Source organism: Marmota flaviventris, chromosome 12 (genome assembly GCF_047511675.1).
Source record: "Marmota flaviventris isolate mMarFla1 chromosome 12, mMarFla1.hap1, whole genome shotgun sequence".
In the NCBI taxonomy this organism is placed as follows: Eukaryota; Metazoa; Chordata; class Mammalia; order Rodentia; family Sciuridae; genus Marmota; species Marmota flaviventris.
Window position 1 is genome coordinate 65,022,267 of NC_092509.1, and position 23,894 is coordinate 65,046,160.

The 23,894-nt window shown below is 33.4% G+C and overlaps 1 protein-coding gene across 1 annotated transcript in view; it reads right to left on the bottom strand.

Moving 5' to 3' along the window:
- Spata17 (spermatogenesis associated 17) overlaps nucleotides 1-23,894 on the bottom strand; it is a 186,671-nt gene that overhangs the window by 118,856 nt on the left and 43,921 nt on the right. The window contains exon 5 of the mRNA XM_027934643.2: nucleotides 23,371-23,474. Within this exon, the coding sequence (XP_027790444.1) occupies nucleotides 23,371-23,474 (104 nt within the window). The remainder of the gene's footprint in view (nucleotides 1-23,370; nucleotides 23,475-23,894) is intronic.

The following is a 23,894-nucleotide window of genomic DNA, read 5'->3' on the forward strand; positions in this document are numbered from 1 at the left end:
ACACCAAAACCCAAAACCAAACAAGCAAAATAACACTCTTTGGAGAAAAGAAATGGAGATTTCAATTTTTTACTTTTCAGGCACACTACAGAATCTCTGATAAGATAAATTAGAATGGTCCTAGTTGATTTTTACCTGCAAGAAATAACAGCAAACATTACAAAGGTCAGCTCAACATAAGTTTTAAAAGTATGAGAACGCATGTCCTGGGTTCAACACAAAAGGTTTATGGGAGGGGACTGATTCTGAAATAGCTTTCATCTGCAAGACTTTCTGGGCCTATCTAATCCGGACTGAGTCTCTCTTGGTGCTTTGTACTCAGCAATTCTGACATGGTGACATCTTTAGGAAAAAAAAAAAAAAAAAACAACAGATGACACCTGAGAGTATAGAGTAAAAATGCTAACCTCAAAGGACAGGATGAGGTGTCAGAATTTCATTGGACATAATCCAGTACATCAGAGGCACTCCCAAAGCAGAGCAAAAATCACAAAACCTTGCTGACCAAGTAATCAATGGAGATAGTGATAGTGAGGCAGTGACCAAAGCAAAGGGGCTAGTGGGCAGTTAGGATTTGCCAGTATTTTATTTCTGCATGACATGTGAAGTCCTGAAAGCAAAAATAACTAAACAAGCTCTAAGATCCATATACTAATTAAGAGAAGAAAAACTAATTGGAAAAAGATTTATTCCCTGAAGGTAAAAGTAAGGCATTCAAATACACTTGCATAATATACACATATTCACAAAATTAAAAGTTTTTCTCCACAAGTTCTTGTCTCTGGTATGATTTTTGAAAGAGGTTTTATATTCTCCTTTTATTTGTATAAGAAATTGTTTACCTATAACATATGTTCTATTGTAATTTTATTAATTTTTATGTTTTGAAGTTTTTTTCAAACACATGAGAATATATTAATTTTTTAGTTGTAAAAGGACACAATACCTTTATTTAATTTATTTATTTTTATATAGTGCTGCAGATTGAATCCAATGCCTGACACATGTGAAATGCGCACTCTACCACTGAGCCACAACCCTAGCCCAAGAGCATATTAATTTTAAGGCTAAAATTGTAGCATCTTTTATGAAATAGACTTTTCATAAGTTGTTTTCATACATTTATATCAGTTTCTTGGTTCACTATTAGCCTGGGACCTCCTTAGTTCAAGTTCAAGAACATAGGCTTCCTGAATCACCCAGATAACAGTTTGATTGCAAATCCCACATTAATCTAGTTTACTTCCATTATTATTTACTTACTCTAATAAATAAGAAATAATGTGGAAAGGATATAAAAGTTTTCTGAATACATATTTTGAAAAAATTTCATAGTTTTAATTACCTACAGGATAATTAACCTTAAATAATCAGACTATTCATTTTTTCAAAAACTTTCCAATAATTTTGAATAAGGTCATTAAGAAGATGGTAGGACTGGAAAATGCTGGTACAAATCATGTTGAAGTATCCATAATATATAGGATATAAATTTTTTTAAATACTTTTCCTTTATTTTTTCTTTATCAGCAAGCCAGTTTCCTGTCCTTTGCTATATTTAATTGTATCAAAAAAAAAAAAAAAGAGTATGATAAGTCTGTCTTGTACAACTCCAGAGAACAGTGGAAGGCATAGGAGTCTAGGAGTCTAGGAGATTGGTCAAAATGCAGTGTTTTGTTCCTTGAACTCTAAACCCTGGGCCAAGTTATGGAAGCACAGAGAAATGTTCAGTCTATTGAGAGAGATACCAAAGACAGGTATTTTCCTATTTCTTGTTTAAACAAGGTGGCCTCAAAACAATAAGGAAGTTTCCAGCTCAGTAAAGAGGATCAAATAGTATGGTGAGGTAGAGAGCTCAATTAGTAAACTCAAGTCTTCCTTGGCTCTCATATCATCTAGAAAGACCAAAGAGTTCATGCATATCCTTTAAGGGACAAACCAGATCTGAACTGAAATCCAAAAATCGTATCATGAGAGCAAGTATGACAAAAATACAGATATTATTGAGTCAGAGACTGCAGGGTAGCCAGCCTTGTCCAAAGAGTCATTTGAAACATATGGAAGATCTTAGATTGGCAGGGATTGAAAGAGATGATACAGGGCCTAGTCAGCTAAGAAAAAACACCAGATCTAAATTAAACTAAGTGCTTACACCAAATGCAGGACTAAGCAGCAGATGCCTACAGAACTTCTAGGGGCAAGACTGATCAACCACAATCACAGCAGACACCTGCTACTGCCACCCACATAGAACCCCTAAGACAACAAAGTAACATAAACTACCTAAACACTCATAGAACATTTTGGAGAGGATTGAGGAAATGCAAAGAATCATGAAAAAGACCAATTTATTTTAAAAGATTATTTTAATTGGTCTTTTGGGACAAGTGGACGAATACTAAGTTTCTTTCCCCCTCCCATCCCAATGTTGAAGAATTCATTTAGAATATTAAAGTTAAAGGAATAAAGTTATATCCCTTTATGATACACTATACATCCTTCATGATACACTAATGTCTCTACAGTAAATAATGACTAGCCTAAAAATCCATAGTGTATCAGTTTATGCAGAAGAATTTTGTGTATTGTTATGGTCTTGATATGAGGTATCCACCAAAGTCTCATATGTGAGACAATGCACGAACGTTCAGAAGTAAAATGATTATTTTAAGACAGCTATGACTCAATTAATGGGTTAATCCATCTATATGAATTAACTGGGTGGTACTGTAGGCAGTTAGGATGTAACTGAAGGATATAGAGTCACTAGGGGACACACCTTTTGGGTTTGTATTTCGTCCCTGGGGAGCAGAGCTCTTTATGCTTTCTGTTGCCATGTTTTGAATTGCTTTCCTCTGCTATGCTTTTCCACCATTATGTTCTACCTCACCTTGGACCTAAAGCTTTGGAGTTGGCCATCTATGGACTGAGACCTCTAAAACTGTGAGCCAAAATAAAATTTTCCTCCTCTAATAGTTCTTGTCAGTTCTTTTGGTCACAGCAACAAAAATGCTGACTAAAACAGAAATTTGTACCAGAAGTGGAATTGTTGCTATGATTAACCTGACCACGTAGTTCAGAAGTCTTAGGAGTTGGTTTGTTGGGGAGGAATTTTATAAAGTTTACAGAAGCAAGCTGAAGAAAATTACCATGTTGTAAGCATAGATTAATGGGCAATTCTGGTGGGAGCTTGAAAGATCAGAGTGCCAATAGACTATGAACAGTTAAGACTGGGCTCATGAGGTTTCAGAGGAAAAGCTGGACTCTATTGGAAATCTGACTAGAGGCCATTCATGTTATATTCTTACAAAGAATTTGTCTACATTTTGCCCATATCCTGACACTTTTTTTAGGCTAAATATAAAGGTGATGGACTAATTAATCTGAAAGGAAATTTCAAGGCAACAAGACATTCAGATGGTGGTATGGATATTGCCAGGGGCTGTTAGTCAAGTATACTGTGATAATCAGAAGCAGAAATCAGAACATAAAGACTCAAAAAATTTAACAATTTGTCTAGAGAGGTGGGGGTAAAACTGAGACTAAGGAAGTCGTGGTTGTTAAAGACATTACAGCCACTAAAGAGATGCTAAATACTTTATGCAGAGACAAGAAGAAGATGGCTTGAGGGCATCTCAAGAATTGGTAAGACCAAACCTATCTCAGGATCAAGGGTGTAAAACATAAAAAATTCCTTTGCAAAGAGACCACGGGAGCATCCTGCTTGCACACAAAGTCCTAGGAAGTTGTTTCAGTGTGCTCAGCACCCAGGCACTCAGAAGCTACTGCAGTTGTAGTGCCAGGAAACATGTTTACTGTTCAAGATGGTGGCAGACCTTAGTAGCAACCATGTCATACTGGTTTTTCAGGAGTGCAGGAAGCTGGAGTTAGGGGGTCATGGAGGCTTCCACCAAGATTTCAAAGGTATATCTGAGAGGTGACGCAATGTGCTGCAGGTTTAGAGATCCTGCAGGCTGCCCTTGAGAGGATGATATTTGAAGGAAGTCAAAACTGCAGTGGAGATTCCCAAGATTAACAGATGCCAGATGCCAGGAATCAAGTAGAAATAAGCCAAAAGAGGCCATATGGGCTGCAACTATCAAGACCAGGCCATATGGGCTGCAACTATCAAGGCCATAGGAGTAGAACTATACCAGCCCTTTGAAGAGAACATAATGATGCCATGTGCTCCAGATACTGGATATGAAGCTACAGAACTTGTTTGTTCAACTAGATTTAAGTTTTGCTTTGGTCTCATCCCTTCTTTCTATGCTCCTATTTCTCCCTTGTGGAATGAAAATATTTACTCTATGCCATTATATGTTGGATATGCGTAAGTTGGTTTTGATTTTTATAGCTGAGAGTTTGCCTTGAGTCTCAGAAGAGACTTTAGACTTAGACTTTTAGGTAAAGCTGAACTGTGAGTACTCTTGAATATGGACTAAATGTTCTGCCTTGTGAGAAATTCAGGAGTTGGGGAGGCAGGGGCAGAATGCTATGGTTTAGATATGGCATCCTCCAAAAGTTCATGTGTGAGATAATGCAAGAACATTCAGAGGTGATATGATTAGAATATGAGAGCTTCAAATCAGTCAGTGTATTAATCCACTGCTAGGGATTAACTGAGTGGTAACTGTAGGCAGGTAGTGTGTAGATGGAGGAAGTAGATTATTGGGAGTTTTATATATTGTCCCTGGAGAGGAGCTCTCTCTGTTTCCTGAACTGCTTTCCTCTGCCATTTTCTCCTCTTGTGCCCAGAGCAATGGAGCTGGCCATCTATGGACTGAGACCTCTAAAACTGGAGGAGTCAAAAAATAAACATCTCCTCCTCTAAATATTCTTCTCAGGACTTTTGGTCACAGTGACAATATGTATATTAACATAGGTACACACAGACTCAGTGAATATCATCAAATGTATTCCTTTATAATATATAAATTATAATGCTATAAGTTCTTTTCAAATTATATTTATGTGTGATAACTTTATCTTCTTATCATGGATAAGATGTTTGTTTTAGCTCTAGTCATTTTGTGTATACATTATGAAAAAATTAAAAAACTAGAATATTTTACTGTTCAGGACCAAGTCATAAGGCCACACAAAACTGAAAGAAGCCTAGAAAAACAATAATAACAATAATTGAACTTCGGCTGGAATAGACATTGAATGATCAAATCTATGGAATTTCATTGCAAAGTCCACATTTGTGTCAATTGCCAATGTTTTGTATCAATCCCTAACTGATACAATATCCAAACAACCTTCTTTTCTTATATAAACTTCAAATGGAGTGCACTCATCCTGTTCCCAAGGAAGATGTTGCTAACATTATATCTGTTACTATATTCATTTACAAATCATACACAATTTTAGGTATGACTTTCTTATCTGGCAACTCAACTAAAAGAGAAATTATCTGCCTACAATATGCCTGCAGAAAATGTTACAGAAGTCATAGAATACTCATAGCAAAAAATAAAATAAAATTCCTCTAGGAAAAATGGAAAATGGGAAAGTAATTCTGACCCACAGAGAACATCTAATGCTGCTACACAGATATAGTGAAGAGTCCCTGTTCTAGATGTATATTCTTGGTTTGACAAACAATTCCCAGTCTTTATCTTCCATGTACACATATGAAGTAGAAATTGGAGAAGATAATCTTCCTGAAGATTGCCTTGGTCTAGTAGCTCATAAGGAGCCAGTGGGTCCAAGTTCAATTGTCATGATTGCCTGAAGGCTATCTGGCAGGTCAGGTTGAGATTTCCTTGGTACTAAGTATCCACAAGAATACAGTGGGCTTCTGATTTCTTTGCTTCTGGTCAGTTCCATGAGCAAGTAACTACAACCCAGGATCTAAATTAGATATAGTTTTCAAGTCTGAAATGTATAATCTTAGAGGATGATTTCAAAGTCCTGCTACTTGGTTGTTTTGGCAGCCAGTACTTACATCCATCTAAAACAACAGATTTGGTGGGAAAATAAAAATTTGCTCATCTGCCAATTTTTTCTAGCTTGGATCTTATACTTTAAAATAGTTAAGGTTGACTGGTTTATAATCTAATTCTGTTTCTATTATCTATCTATTTATCTACCTACCTATTTATTCATTCAAATTAGATATACATGACAGTAGAATGCATTTTGACACATCATACATAAAGACAGTATAACTTCTCATTCTTCTGGTTGTACACAAAGTAAAATCCCAGTGGACGTGTAATGATATATGCACATAGGGTAATAATGTCTAATTCATGCTACTATCATTCCTACCCCCACACTCCCTCCCCTCCTTTCACTCCCCTCTGGTAATCCAAAGTACCTCTATTTTTCCCTAGCACTTGTCCCTATTGTGAATTAGTGTCTGCATATCAGAGAAAACATTCAGCCTTTGGTTTTGGGGGATTGGTTTATTTAGCTTATTAGCATGATATTCTCCAGCTCCATCCATTTACCTACAAATGCCATAATTCCATTCTTCTTTAAGGCTGAGTAATATTCCATCATATACATGTACCACATTTTCTTTATCCATTTATCTGTTGAAGGGCATCTAGGTTGGTTCCATAGTTTGGCTATTGTTAATTAAGCTGCTATAAACATTGATGTGGCTGCTTCACTACTATGCTGATTTTAAGTCCTTTGGGTATAAACCTAGGAGTGGGATAACTGGGACAAAATTTTCTAAGCAATCTCCATCCTGCTTTCCACAGTGGTTGCACCAATTTGTAGTCCCACTAGCAATGTACAAGTGTATTGTTTTCCCCATACTCTTGCCAACATTTATTGTTGCTTGTATTCTTGATAATTGCCATTCTAACTGGAGTGAGTAGTTTTCACTTGTATATCTCTAATTATTGGAGATGTTGAATTTTTTTTTTTCATATATTTGTTGATTAATTGTGTTTCTTCTTCTGTGGAGTGTCTGTTTAGTTCCTTAGCCCATTTATTGATTGGGTTATCTGGTTTTTGTTGTTGAGTTTTTTGAGTTCTTGCTGATTCTCACTGTGTCTTGTTTTCCTAAGTCTCTAGTACTTCCCCTGTACAGAACTCTGCATTTAAAAATTAATTGTGAGAATAACTTTAGTCCTAAAATTATGTCATCTTCCCTGCAATAAGCTTTTCATATGTTTTCATATGTTTCTGCCAGGTTTCTAGGTCACCATTTGCCTAAGACTTCCTAAATTCAAGTTCAAGCACAGGAATTTAAGCTTCCTGTACTACCCAGAAAATTGGCAGTTTGATTGCAAATCCCACATTAAGTTAGTTTTCTTCCATTATTTTTTCACTCTAAGATTATTGCTGAAAGAACAAGGGGAGGGGGGTTTATCAGAGTTAGGTTGCCCTAACTTAAACTTTTTTTCCTTGTTCCTGTAAGGCTGCCCAAAGCATAGACCTTTATTCAGTTAGTCAGATATTCTTTTAGATAAGCAGATGCCCTCAGGGCAAAAGCAGATTTAAGTATAAACTTATACTCATCATCTCCTGCTTTTGTAAATTAGTTACCATGTTTATCACTATTTGTGGCTTAAATGTCATCAAGAAGGTGGGTCTGGATTCCTTAGTGATTAGCTAAGATGACATCACATACTCGTGACAGCCTGAGGTCTATCTCCAGCTAAGACCCTATACTTCATAGCAATGGTTTATGACAACAGTTTTTGGAGTACATAGCAATTGGGTCTTTCAGCAGTACAGGGAGCTAAAACACACGGATCTCATGAAACAAACACACATAAAACAATTGAGACCCTCCCTTAGCAAAGTAGTTATTATGTTCCATCTCTGCAGATTTACAACCTTTAGTCCAATATCATCAATTTCTCACAGTAACTTATTGAAAGAGTCAAGAAAAAGCACACACCCATATTCTGAAAAGTACTTTTTATTTCAATTAATATCAAAATCTTAATTGGTGATGATATGTATCACGTGGTAGGATAGATGGAATTTGAAAAATAGATTTTGTATTATATGCTACATACATCATATACTAATGGTTTCTAATCTGACACCAGACTATCACCAACAGCCAAATTCCCATTTTAAGTTCTTTTCCTTTTAATACCCTAGTTATGTCTCATTAGCCATGACAAAGTCATATGACTATTGCTAACTGCAAGAGAGTCTACAAAAGTGAGCTTTTTGTTTCCTAGCTTCATAAGCAGAAAAGGCATTTTATAAAGAGGTTGTGGTCTTAAGTGACCACAGTTATTTCTAGTACTTGCCACAATTGAAATATGACCAAAAGAACTTGTAATAATGCAAAGTATAAAGAGGCAGTGTGTTTTTAAAACAAGAAACAAATAGATGTGCTCTAACTTCTAGAACCACCACTACTTTAGTGCATAATCTTATCTTTTAATTAAATCTTGAGTTTTAAGGTTTGAGATATACAGAATACATATGCCCAAAGGTATTTGTGTGGACAGATTCAATATATATAAAACGTCGTGCACAAAATAGGTAAATAAGTACTAAGTAAACGTGATTTGTGTGTGTGTGTGTGTATGTATGTGTGTGATTGCCCCATATTTTCTTATTAGGGCACTATTTGCAATATCTAAATTTGCCCATCAAAATGTTTGGCTTGATAATTGATCATGGCATTTCTGATTTCAACAAGTCAAACTGCTTTTTCTCTAATTTTTATTTGCCAAGAATACATAGGCATGCTGTACCAATAGCTAGAAAATTTTCATGAATCTGTAATTTAAGTATTTCTTGTTTTGTGGTTGCACCATTTTAGCAGTTACTCAGTTATAATATTTGTCTACCCTGTGCCTACATCTAAAGAGAAATTTATTGTCAGGCATGTATTCAATGCCATTAGAGTAGATCCATTCCAGATTCTTACATGTGCTTTTAAATTTTCCACTTAATAGCAATGTGACTTGAAATGAAGTTAGTAAAAGTTCTGAAGAATCCATGTGACTGTAAAAGGAGGGCAAATACAAACTCAATCCTGTAGATTTTTACTCTAGGTTGTTGTTTTGACTTTTAAGGGATGCACATGTTACCAGTCTAACAGGGCATCCTGGTTTCCTTCCTATTTCTATTTCTTGGTTAATTAAAGCCCAATTTGAAATGAGCTGCCTAGATAGCTCAAGTACTAAAAAGACTCCAACTCCACAGAACTAGAAATCTTTAGTATTATATTCCCCTGATGCAAAAGTGATCTCAATTTTCTTCAGGTTTGTCATTAGCCTATTGCATTCATTGACTCTGTATGATTTTCTTCCAGAGAAGATTACTTACAGACTACAATGGTAAGCATATTGACGCTCCCAGATAACCACTATAAATATGAGCAATTATGTTCAAATCTTCTGAATTGAGTTTCCTAGAAACTAGACACATATTCATAAACATCAGTTTTATAGGGTTTTTTGCTTTATCCTTGAAAACATATGCAAATTAACATATCATAAAGAGCATTTAACATAAATATTGATATAAATATTTTGAAACAGCAAGCTGTTAGCTTGCTCTTGGTTCTGTGACTATTGTTACTGGGAAAAAAACACTGACAGAAATAAAATACAGAGAAATAAATACAAAGAAACTGAATTTAAAAATCTAAGACAATTTCTCATACTACAACTATTTAAGTTGTTCACATAAAAACAGAAGCAATTGGCATAGAACAAAAAGTCAATTTTTAGATGCCAAGCTAAGCATGTGGATGTATGGATTTCAGAATAATCAAGGAAACCAAACATACAGCTCAGTTCATGCCAATATGAGAGAGCTGCCTAGGGATCTTGAAAGCACTGGAGGTTCTCATAAATGTGATATTTCATCAGTACTAACACACACCATGGAAAAGCTGATAATGAATTTTAATAGACTTTGCCTATTAGCATTTTGGCAAGCATGCCAATGAATTCAAGAACTCTTTAATAAAATTATATTAAAATTGGAATAATGTTCATATTAATGATGTATCCATTAGTCATTCTCCTAAACTTTGAGAGAGAAATTCTGTGATTTGTGAAAGTATTGTCACCTTTGAGATAACCTTTCCTATCTGTGAGAATGCAAAACATCCTTTATGCTTAGAAGTAAATAAGATATTTCTGTAACAGCTTTTAATATAGTAAAGATTTTTCAAAGTTACTTATAATATTGTATGTATATGAAATCTTTGCTGTGGTGGGTGGTAGTAGTACTAGGGATTGAATCTAAGGGTGTTCTATCACTGAACTAAATCCCCAGCCCTTCTAAAATTTTTATTTTGAGACAGGGTCTCTCAAAATTTCCCAGGTTGGCCTCAAACTTGTTATCCTCTTGCCTTAGCCTCCCTCCTGAGTAGCTATGATTACAGACATGTGCCATCACTCCTAGTGTGTATGTAAAATATTGATTTTTATGAATTACCATATCCATTTTGATCATGGTATATGATAATTTTATACCATACAATTTACTACAAATCTCATATGCATTGATCAGGCTCATTTAAATCTTTCTTATACTTCATGGAATTCAAAGTGCTTTAAGTTTCAGAGTAATAAATATACTGATACTTTTTATCTTTCAAATATATTTATTGCCATATTCTACCTCAGATTTAAGGGATATTGGAAGTTTCCTATATTCTCACTGAATGCAGAAGTCTTTTCTACACACATCTTGATGCTTTGGATAAGCCCTTTTGTTATGTTATTTTATACATTTGTAAATCAGCCTATTATTGAATGACTCTAATTAGGGTAAACATTTTTTATGTTGAACACAAATCTATCATTTTGTCCTATTTTTTCCCCTTTTTTTGGTACTAGTGATTGAATTCAGGGGTACTTATCCACTGAGCCACAGCCCAGCCCTTTATATTTTGAGACAGGTCTTGCTTAGTCGCCTAGGGCCTCACTAGATTTTTGAGGCTGGCTTTGAACTTGCAATCCTCCTGCCTTAGCCTCTTGAGTAGATGGGATTATAGACGTGTGCCTCCATGCCCACCAGGAATGATTCTCAAAAAAAAAAAAATATATATATATATATATATATATATATATATATATATGAAGACATATCACATCTGTATTTCCCAATTTTGGCCAAGTCCTCATGATTTCCAAATCCTGTAAAATGCTGGTTATTTTGGGTGTGGAGGGGATAGCAGATTTTTTTTTCATCAATGTTAATCATAAATAGTAGCATCCAAAATTTAACACTATGCACCAAATATACTATAGCTAAGGAGGTTTTATTTTTAATGATATTTCTGTCATTTAATTCATTTTCTATACATGAAAGAATGAAATGTACTGGAAAGAGCACTATTCTTCATACCATAAGCTCTAGAATCGCATCTCAGTTCTGTCACAGTTAAGCAATTTAACCTTGATCTACTCAAGACAGCGGGTATACACAGCAAGATGAAAAGTGTGTTCTCTGAAGAAACTGAAGGAAAAGGTTCAAGTTATATACTAGGATTATACAACCTGTGGGTGTGAAGCACCTGACTCTTTTCTCATCCTTTACTCAATTGTAGCTATAGCATATATTCCCTCAAGAGAGCATCAGAAGTTTCTATGGAAAAAAAATTAGCCCTGAAAGAAAGATTTCAATATACTGGCATTTGAGCATCCTCCTGTGAAAAGGATCAGCTCTTTTTTTCAATATCTTTAAAAGCAAAGACTACTAGTCAATAAAATCTATTTAAATATATGTACATTCAAGTCATCTTTTCAATTTCTCATGCTTATGTATAAATAGCCAAATATACCAGTTGTGTGACATAAAAGGGAAGGTGAAAACAACCTACTTAAAAACAAAATTCTAACTTTTCTCCAATGCATGTTTTGGTACCTTTGTCAAGGATCAAATGACTATATCCATGTGGATCTGTCTGTGTTTTCTATTCTATTTCATGGGTCTTCATTTATTTTTATGCAAATACCCTATGCTGTTTTTTTAACTATAGCTCAGTAGTATAATTTGAGATAAGGTATTGTGAGGCCACCAACATCACTCATCTTACTCAGTATTGCTTTGGATGTTCAGGGTCTTTTATTCTTCCATATGAATTTCAGGATTGTTTTTTCTAGTTCTGTGAAGAATGTCATTGGTAATTTGATAAGGATCACATTAAAACTTCATATTATCACTTTTAGTAAAATAGCCATTGTGATAATACTCATTTTGAGTATTCAAGAGCATAGTAAGCCATTCCATCTTGTAAGGTCTTCTTCAATTTATTTCTTCAGTGTTCTATAATTTTAGTGTAGAGGTCTTTTACTTCCTTGAATAAATTTATTCCCAATTTTTTTGTTGCTATTGTTGTTTTGTTTCAAGGTTATTGTGAATAGAATTGGTTTCCTGTTTTCTTTGTCAGTGTATTCATTACTGGAATATAGAAAAACTATTGATTTTGTATATTGATGCTGTATTCTGCTACTCCACTGAGTTCGTTTATCTGCTCTAGAAGTCTGCTCTAGAAGTCTTCTGTAGAGTATTTTGAATCTTCTATGTGTAGAATCAAGTCAGCAGCAGAGATAATTTGACTTCTTTTCCTATTTGTATCCTTTTAATATCCTTCTTTTGCCTGATTGCTCTGGCTAAAGTTCCTATTGAATAGGAGTGGTAAGATTGGGCATCCTGTCTTGTTCCTGATTTGAGAGGAGGTACTTTGAGTTTTTCTCCTTTCAGTATAATGTTGGCTTTGGGCTTGATATATATAGCCTTTATGATGTTGAGGTACTTTCTTTCTATCCCTAGTTTCTCACATGTTTTTAACATGAATGGTGCTCGATTTAGTTGAAGGCTTTTTCTGTACCTATTGAGATGATCAGGTGATTTTGTTCTTGATTCTGTTTGTATTTGCATATGTTGAACTAACCTTACATCCATGGAGTGAAACCAACATGATTGTGGTGTATTATCCTCTTGATATGCTTTTGAATGCAGATTGCTGATATTTTATTAAGAATTTTTGAATCTATGTTCATCAGAGATATTGTGCTGTAGTTTTCTTTCCTTGTTGTGGTGGTGTCTTGTTTTGGTATCAGGCTTCATACAATGAATTTGGGAGTGCTCCCTCCCATTCTGTTTCATGGAATAATTTCTTTAAAAGTATGGCAGAACTGAGCTGAGAATTCATCTAGCTCCAGAATTATCTTTGTTGGAAGGCTTTTTATTTTGTTTCAATCTTGTTGCTTAATATTGATGTTTATATTTTCTTGGTTCAATTTGGTTAAGTCATGTGTGCCTAGAAATTTCTCAGTGTCTTCTAGATTTTCCACTTGGTTAGAATGTTAGTTTTCAAAATAGTTCCTAATGATGCTCTGGATTTCAGTAAATGTGTGTGTTCTTCTCCTTTTTCATCTCTAATTTTATTGATTTGGGTCTTCTCTCTCTCTCTCTCTCTCTCTCTCTCTTCTCTAGTTTAGCTAAGAGTCTTACAATCTTGCTTATTTTTTCAAAGAAACAACTCTTTGTTGCATTGATCCTTTGTATTGCTTTTTTATTCTAAATTTTATTAATTTTGGCTCTAATCTTAATTATTTCCCGACTTGTACTGGTTTCAAAATTAATTTGTTCTTACTTTTCTAGGGCCTTCGGATATCATAATAGATTGTTTTATGGGATTATTTTTTAAATTTAAGTACTCAAAGCAATAAACTTTCATCTAAGAACTGCTTTCCTAGTGTTCCAGAGATTTTGATATGTTGTATATCTGTTCTGATCTGTTTCCAAATTTGTTTTTTATTTTTTCCCTGATTTCTTCTCTGATCCTCTCCTTGTTCAAAAGTGGGTACCAAAAACATACACTGTAGAAAAGATGGCATTTTTAACAAATAGTGCTAGGAAAATGGGATATATACATGTAGAAGAATGAAATTAGATCCTTATACCTCACCCTGTACAAAAATAAAATAAAAGTGGATCAAAGAACTAAAAATTAGATCAGAAATATTGCAACTGCCAGAAGAAAATATAGCATCAATATTCCATCACATTGACACAAGCACCAACTTCTTTAATAAGACTCCTAAAGCTCAAGAAATAAAAACAAGAATTAATAAGCAGGATAGAGTCAAATTAAAAAGCTTCTGGCAAAGCAAAGGAAATGATAGCATAAAGAGAGGGCCTATAGCATGGTAGAAAATCTTCACTAGCTACTCCTCCCATAGGAGATTAATATCCAGAATATACATACAGAACTCAAAAAACTGAACACCAAAAAACCCCACAAATAACCTAATCGATAAATAGCTAAGAAACTACAGAGATATTTCTCAAAAGAAGAAATGCAAATAGCTGACAAATATATGAAAAAATGTTCAACATTCTTAACAATCAGGGAACTTTAAGAAAAAAACTATTATTTCATATCACCCCAGTTAGAATGGCAATCATCAAGAATACAAATAACAATAAGTGCTGGCAAGGATGTAGGGGAAAATATATACATTGTTGATGGGACTGCAAATTAGTACAAGTACTTCAGAAAGCAGTATGGAGATTCCTCAAAGAACTAGAAATGGGCTGGATGCAATGGTGTCTGCCTGTAATCCCAGTAGCTTGGAAGGTTGAGGTAGGAGGAGGATGGAAAGCTCAAAGCCAGACTCAGCAACTAAGAGAGGACCTAAGCAAGTTAGTGTGACCCTATCTCAAAAAATAAAATAAAATAAAATTTAAAAAGCTGGGGATGTGGCTCAGTGTTTAAGCACCCCTAGGTTCAATTCCTGGTACCAAAAAAAAAAAAAAAATACTAGGAATGGAACCACCTATGACCCATCTAACCCACTCCTTGGTACTTCTCCAAAATAATGCAAATAAGCATACTCTAGTGATACCTGCATAACAATGTTTACTGCAGCACAAACCACAATATCCAAGTTATGGAATCAACCTAGGTGTCCCTCAATAGATGATTGGATAAATGTGGCGCATATATATATATATATATATATATATATATATATATATATATATATATATATAATGAAGTTTTACCTAGTCATAAAGAATAATGAAATTATAAAATTTGCTAGTAAGTAGATGGAACTGAAGAACATCATGCTGAAATAAGACATATTCAGAAAGCAAGGATTGAATGTTTGATAGGCAGAAGCTAGAGAGAAAAAATAAGGAATTAAAGAAGGAGGAAGATCTCGTGAAAACAGAAAAGAGAACAGTGCAAGGAGCAAGGATGGTAAAGGAAAGGAACAGCAGAATAAAATTAACTAAACTCATGTGCATATATGAATATATCACAATGAACTCCATTTTCATGCATATCTATATTGTACCTATTTTTTAAATCAACAAAAAAATTAAAATTAAATAAAAACAAATCTTAGGAGAAATTGATACCATAGGGACTGGAATAAAATTTAACCTACGAACTCAAAATATTTATCTATTCTGATTATATTCCACTTGCCATACTCCCACTACACTGGGGGCTTTTCTTCTCCATTTATCTCTCTTTTAGTGCCAACACCTTTTGCAATAGCTGTGTCCCAGAAGAGCTCATGACCAGGGGTTGGGAGTGAATTACTTCTTAGTTCTCACTGTACTTTATTAATGCTATTTCTTCCCTTTAACTATTCAACTCTGACAGTATTGATTACTTCTTATTGTTGCTTGTCTCTCAATGCTGAAACATGATTTGCTAAGTCCTTAACCATGTGTACATCCCTGTAAGTCATCCTTTCATATAAGCCTACTTGAGTTACCTTAGGTGAATTATGCTTTATGCAAACAAATGTATTAATCCATTTTCTTACAGAAATGTGAGAAAAATAACACGCTATTTCAAAATATTCCAAATATTAGAAATGCTTCATGTTTTATTCAGCTTTTCACTACTGTGACTAAATAATCTGACCAGGACAACTGTAGAGGGAGAAAAGTTTATTTGAGGCTCACGATTTGAGAGTTCTCAATCCACAGAAGTCTGCCTCCATTCCTCAGGGCTTGAGGTAAGGCTAAATATCATGGTGGTAGAGTGTGGCAGATGTAAGCAGCTCATATCATGGTAATCCAGAAGCAGAGAGAGAGACTCTACTTTCCAGATACAAATATATACACCAAAGCCACAATCTAATTCCCACCTCCTCCAGACAAAACCTACCACTTTAGTTACCACTCAGTTAATCCTTATCAGGGGATTACTTCACTGATTGGGTTAAGACTCTTATAACCCAATCATTTCTCCTGTGAGCCTTCTTACATTGTTTCACACGTGAGCTTTGGGGGATCACCTCACATCCAAACCATAATGCTCTTGGATCAACCAATATGTTCATACTAATGACACCCCTCCTTTGGGTCACTTCAAGCCAGTGAATGATGAGATACTAAGGCAGGACCATTCTGCCAAACAAGTGGACTCTACCATAGGGTGACTTTGGCTTTAGGGCTTTAGGGCAATCAATCCATCAGCCTGACTGTAGCTTCCTTGGAAATCTACTGCTATTCCAGTCAGTCCCTTCCCAATCTTCTTTCCTTCCCTCTTTATTAACATAGGTATCTTTTTTTGTTTGTTTGTTTGTTTGTTTTGCATTGTAGAATGAAGGTTTTTCCCCCACCTAATCCTGTTTCTAAATATTAGTTCTCTATTATCTCTTCCTTACTCTTGATAATAATAGATGCTATTTGTTGAATGTCAAGTATATGCTCAGTGTTTCATATACTGCATATTCCTTAAAGATTATGCAAAGAAAAAACTACTGCTTCAATATACAGGTGAAGATTAGGCAACTAGTTTAAGGTCATATAGATAGGAAGTGGCAGAACTGTGATTCTAACCCACATGTATCTGAATTCAAAGTAAATGTTCCTAATTTTTCAAGTCTTAAATTTGTCAGCATAAAGCTCTCAAGATGTACCTAAGAGAAATAAAACATGTCCACACAAAAACTTGTACCTGAGTGTCCATAATAGTCTTACTCATAATAGCTAAAACCAGAAATAGCTTAAATGTTCATCAAGTAAGTCTAAAGTACTTAACACCTTCCTTCTGGAGGTCCAACATCCAACTAGAAAGAACCATATGAGAAATGGTTAAAAAAATACATGGGTTATTTATACAGTGCAATATTTGGCAATAAAAAAGAATAGAGTATTTATTTGTGCTATAACATGGATAAGTCTAAAAAGAATCATGCTAAATAAAAAAATGAAGTCACAAAATACTATACAAAATTACATATAAGAGGTTGTGAGGGGAAAGGGAAAAAAAACAAGGGAGAGAATTAAATTACAGCAGATGGGGTAGAGAGAGAAGATGGGAGGGGAGGGGAGGGGGATAGTAGAGGATAGGAAAGGTAGCAGAATACAACAGTTACTAATATGGCATTATGTAAAAACGTGGATGTGTAACCGATGTGATTCTGCAATCTGTATTTGGGGTAAAAATGAGAGTTCATAACCCACCTGAATCAAATGCATGAAATATGATATGTCAAGAGCTTTGTAATGTTTTGAACAACCAATAAAAAATACTATATTGTATGATAGAATTTATATGAAATGTCTAGAATGGGAAAACCAATGGGCAAATCTATGGAGACAGAAAGTAGATTACTGTTTGCCTGAGTAGATTAAGGGGAGGGATGGTTGCTAAAGGATACAAAGTTTCTGTTTAGGATAATGAAAATGTTTTCAGTTGATTATGGTGATGATTGCATAACCAACTGTGAGTATACTAAAATCCAACCATAGTATAATATATTTTAATGTGTTCATTGTACGGTATATAAATTTTATCTCAATAAAGGTGTTACAAATGAAAACAAATATGTCCTTACAAAATCTTCCTTGATATATGAAAATATAGGGACATGTAATATCCAAAAATATCTTTCTAGCCTAACCCTATTATTCAAAATTAACATGGTAAAAAACTGATTTGTTTTGCTGAATGACAAATTTATTTTTAAAAGAGAGGTACTATTATGAGATACTAACAATGAGCAACTACAGTCACTCATTGAACTAGGGGAAATATATTATTTTTACTTTAAATATCTGTCAAAGATGGGGAAATAACAAAAGTCAGCGAGCTAATAATGTTTTATTAATGCTACCAATCTGTAACTCTGTAGCTAATTTTTAATTTGATTGTATAATTTTCTGATTCATAACCCAGGGCAGTTTTCACATATCAGGCTAGAGGTTACATAGGAACATGTCTACCAAGTGCAAACTCAGCCTTAAATTAATCAGTCCCATTTATCTTTGTAATCGTTCCACTCTTGGTTAAGAAAATACAATCTTGCATATGTATTACATAATTTTTTTCATATTAACTATAGAATATATCAACTGTTTCTATTAACAAAAGAATGAACTAAAGTTAAACTTAGTGTTATTTGGTATCCTACATAACACAAATGCAAACATATTCTGATATAAAATAATTTACTAAGTTTTTTCTACAAATGATTTAACCATGCCCACCAACAAAGGGCTGGTCTACTTCTTTCGTATTGTCTTTGAAATCCAGACCTTAATTTTTTTAATGCTAATTCCTAGTTAGAATAATCATAATCACTTTGAGATAATACTAAAGTTTAAAATATAATTATGAAAAGATACAACGAAATATATTGTCCTAGTAAACCTCTGAAACCAAAAGCCAAAATAAATCTTACCAACTCTAAGTTATTTTCTAACTCTAAGTCAATTCTTATGCCAAGCAAAATGTTGAAAATTATGAGATGTGTTGAAATAATACATGCAAGTCACTAACTGTAGAAATCTGTCTCTAAAATGGCCTCAGTCATCCCCACTCTGGAATTCATTCTTTTGTTTAATTCCCTTCCTTTCAATGTGGGATGGACCTAGTTTCTTTCTTCATATGAAGACAATAGAGAAAAAGTGATGGGATGTCTCTTTTGATATTAGGTTGTGAAAAAAAAAATGTGACTTCCATCTTGAATGCTATCTCACGTTCTCTGGCTCACTTGCTCAGAAGAAGCCAATATCTATACCTTAGGCTAACAGCCAGGAGAATTACAGTCCCTGTAAATAAGGTTAGAAATGCATTTTCCTCTCCACTGAGCCTTCACATGAAACAGCAAACCTAGTTGATGGTATGACTGCCATCTCATGAGAGACCTTGAACCTAGGTGCACAGCAAAGCTCCTCCCAATTTCCTAACTGAGAAAACTATGAGGTAACATCTGTTTATTGTTTTAGACTTCATTGGATATTATGTGAAACACAGCAAAAGGTAACAAAACTGAGTCCTATCCCTGTGATTTGAATTGAAAATAGAGTAAAGTGATGTAAAAATATAATCTAAATATGTGTTGATACTTTTCCAGCAAAAATGAATAGATGATTTTAAAGTTTACTATTTAAATGTAACTATCATTACAAATAAAGTTGAACATATATGTCAAAAAATGTAATCATGTCACCTCTCTCTTTAAAAGGGGAATTCTTTCCAATGCTCTTAAAATAGTAGTTAGATAATTTAATATGGCCTAAATGCCCAGTATGGAGAGCCCCAGTTACATTGTCTGGATATGTCCCTAGTCAATCTTTCCATCATGTTTCATGCAGCAATCTCAGTGAAATTTGACATGTTAATAATGTCTTCATTCCTGCACAACTTTCAGGGCTCAGTTTTTGTGCTTCTGAAAAATGCCTCTAAGCCTGCAACTCCCACTCCTACCCTAACCCACAGCAGTCATTTTTTTCTCAATTGTTCCTCTTTTCCCTGGCACCCTCTATATCTTGTCCCTGAACCATTCCTTGCTTGTTCTCCTTGCTTCTTGGCTACCAGGATTTGAGCAGTGTCCTGATAATTGTTCCTGCCACCACCAAATTTTGCCTTATCTCAGGCCCAAAGCAATGGAGCCAACCTTGGATTGAAACCTCTGAAACCAAGAGCCAAAATAAATCTTTCCAACTCTAAGTTATTTTCTAAGGTATTTTTTCACAATGACAGAAATCTGACTAACACAGAAAATAGACAAAAACATAAATACTCTCAAGAGGAATATTGTGCCATTTTTTCTCCACAGGATTATGGATTAAGTTCAGTACACAATGATCTTGCAATTTTTTAACTATAAATACATAGGGAAAACACCATATATGATACAGAAAAATGAAAAATAATATTACATGATCACATTAGATACAGAATACAAATGTGTTATTATTCAAATTAAATTAAAATATAATTTAGAAAAGAGTAAAAAGCCTGCAATTATTTTTAAAATGATCAGGCAAATTTTAAATATGACTAAGTAGTACTTTCAGAAATAAAAAGTATAGTCACCAAAATTAATTCTATGAATGGGCTAAATAAAGGGAATTAGTGAGGCAGAAATAGATAAGAAGTCATTATCCAGAAAAGAATGAGTTACCCAGAAAAAGTATAAAAAGACAAATACATGAAACATTATTAAAAATTATATGAAAGATTTTGAGAATAGAATGAGAAGGCCATCAGAGCTCAAAAAGAAAACTAAAAATGGAAAAGAGTGGATATATAAAGAGATAATTGGTGAAAATGTTTGAAAACTGGTGAATGCATAGATATTAGAGTAAAATAATATCTATTGAAAAATTGATAGACTAAATAGAGATCAACAGCAAGACATATTGTAATAAAACTGCAGAACACAAACACAAATGCAGCCATAGAGAAGGTAGATTAGCCATAAAAGAATACTTCATCCAACATAGAAAATAGGAAAACCACAAGTCCTAAGAAAAATAATTGTTAAGCTATAAGCTTATAACATACCAGGTACTGTTTAAGCACTTCATAAATATTAATTCATTTATTTCATAATAAACTTATGGAGTAGTTCTACTATTTTCCTCACTTTCTAGAGGAGGCAATTCTTAGGAAAAGGGAAATAAAATTTGCCCACAGTCACACAGGTACTAAGAGGCAGAGATCTGGGAGAATAGACACCAAAATTTTAATAGAGTCTAATTCTGAGTGATAGAATTATAGATGACTTTTTGTTTATTTTATGTCATCTGTATTTTCAGTTGTTATACAATGCTCATGTATTATTTGAGAAATAAATAGTTTCTAAAAGATGAATGCAAGATACTTACGAAACAAATGTAAATAAAAAGACAAAATGTGAATAGTGATTCTATGAAAAATAAGAATAAAATATATAAGTCTGATAATTTTGAGAAGAGACAAAAATTTAAATAAGCAAATTTTAAAATAAGAAATGAAATATAATAATAAAATATACATTTTAGTTACAATGTCTTAAATAATATAGGACATTTTAATGGCAATAAACTAAATAATTATCTACAAATAAATAAAATGATTACTAACAGTTATAAAAACTTGAATGGAGGTTTGGAAATATTAAAGTATATCTTCTCTAAAAGGTTTTAGTTACACAAGAGTTTTATGATTCATTTCTTTTAAATTTCTAATGAAGAGTAAGACCCATGCCATGTAATTTACTCAGTTCATCTAATAAATATAGCAAAAACCTGGTGCCAAGACCTAATGATTACAATACAAGAAAATTTTAACCAATTGTGATTAATAAAAGTGGATGTAAGTATCCTATATGAAATAGTATTATAATAAAGTGAGAAATCAAAAGAACAATTCAATAATTGCTTGGTTGGATATATTCATAGAACACACTGATGGCTTAACATTAGTGTATGTATTACCAATATATACTTTTCTGTTTGTAGTACTGAGGATCATACCTCTATGCATATTGGTAAGTGAAAAAAAAATATTCCAATGAATAATAGAGAATCATTTGTTAAATTCACCTTCCACTCTTAGTCTTAAAAACTCCAAGATATGGAAATTTAAAAAAACTGCTTTGCAATGTAATAAAAATATCACTAAAAACAAATTGTCATCACTGTTATGCTAAACTCTCTAGTGATAGAATTAGGTCTACTAACCTCAGAATGAAAACAAGGATTAATGAAAATACATTCCAAACAGAAGATGTAAGCCTTTCCAAAACCACATTACTAACTGTTCACCTCCTTGAGGACTTCTTCCATTCAGGGTTTCAATTAGAGTGAAGCAAATAAGGGCCCTGAAATGTAATTTTCTTAAGGAATAGCTTTATATTTTAAAAGTTAATATGTGAACTTTACCAACATGCTTACACTCGGGATTGTTGAAGTACAGAGTTGGCACTTGCAAGACTCGAACAGCGAGCACGTCCTTCAGTTGTATGTTTTATAATCCCCACTTGCTTCCTGTTAATCCTCAGTCCAGCTCATATTTCTTCTCTCTCATACTCTGCTAGGTTTTTTAATGAAAAAGCTTGAATTGGCCATTTGCAGATACTAACCCATCTCCAAAGCTTTAGATTTCTCAAGAAGAAATTAAACAGAAATCTCCTCTGGATCATGTTTTTGTTTGTTTGTTTGTTTGGGTTTGTTGTTGTTGTTTTAGTTTTCCTACTTCTTTCATTGACTAAACCTGTATTGAAGCTATCAAAAACTTTTTACTGATATTTCTAAAGAAATCAACGTAATGAATTTTCTATGCTTAATTTTTAAAGACCAGATTCTTTACAACACACACAAGAAATTTAAAAGTTAAGAATTTAGTTTTCAGATATATCTTCACACACATCTTACTTTAGGATTTCAGATAAAACTTTTTTAAACATATTATTGCCAATTGTTTGTTATTTCTATTTCAAAGAACTTTAAGAAACAAATAATGCATGTGGAAGCATTTTTTTAAAGTACAAGCTACTATATAAATGCCAATTATTAATAATTATGATTTGTATTTAATGTAAATATTGTAGTTTTATGGTCACTTTATGTTATTAGAATAGAGTATATCACAAAAGGAAAAAATCTCTATTTTTAAAGTACAGTAATATGAAAACTCAACACATATGGCTTTGGAACGGTTGACTGACTATTATTGCAATGTCTTTATTCTGCATAAATCTACAGAAAATACCCTATAGTCTATATCCAGGTACTAACTTCCTGGTGTTTAAAAAATAAACACTAACAGTAAGATAGACATTTTAATATGTTCCATCGTATTTTCTTCTTTGAGAGGTAAGTTCTTGCTATTGAACATGTTTATCATAATATATGAAGCTTAGCATACTTAACAATCTGTATATCACTGTACAGATAAAATGCACCTTCCTATGTAATAATTTTATAGAAACTGAACTATTTTGCATAGAACCAAGAAATTACATGTACAAATAATCTAATTTTGTCTTTACAAAACGTTAATGTATAATAAACAACTTTTAAGATAAATAGAATCATACATCTCACCAATAAATATCTGCCTGAAATATTACTGCTAAAGAAAGTATTTCTAAGTAATGATTAATATCTATTGAATAATCTTTCCAAAATTTTCACTAGTAGATTAATGATTGTACTACTCACCTAATTGCATCATTGGTCTCTGAAACAGCTTTTAGGTAGTCTTTCAAATAATAATAATTAAAGCAGTATTTCCGAATCCTATAGCCTCGCCAGCGTCTCTGAATCTACAGGTATAAATAAAAGATAAAATATACCATTTAAAATTTTCATTGAAAACATTAAATTTTTTCAAACCAATGTAATTATTTCTAAAAGTTCATATTAAATAAAGCCTTAGACTTTTCCACTAATATAACAGTATATAAGTTGCAAACATAGGTGGTACTTGCAGAATTATAAATATTTGAAAGATAAAAATAATTGTTATTACAATTTATTTTAAAATAGTTATAATCATTTCACAAAATATTAACCTCTAAGTTAGTTATTAAAAGATTTAAAAGTTGACCTACAAATTCCTACCATTTGTACAGATAAAGCAAATGGAATTTTTCCCCAAAAAACCAACTGGCTTCAAGACTGCATTTGGTCTCATTGAAATAAAAATTTTAATGAGTTTTTTTTAATTCAGTGGTACTGAAATC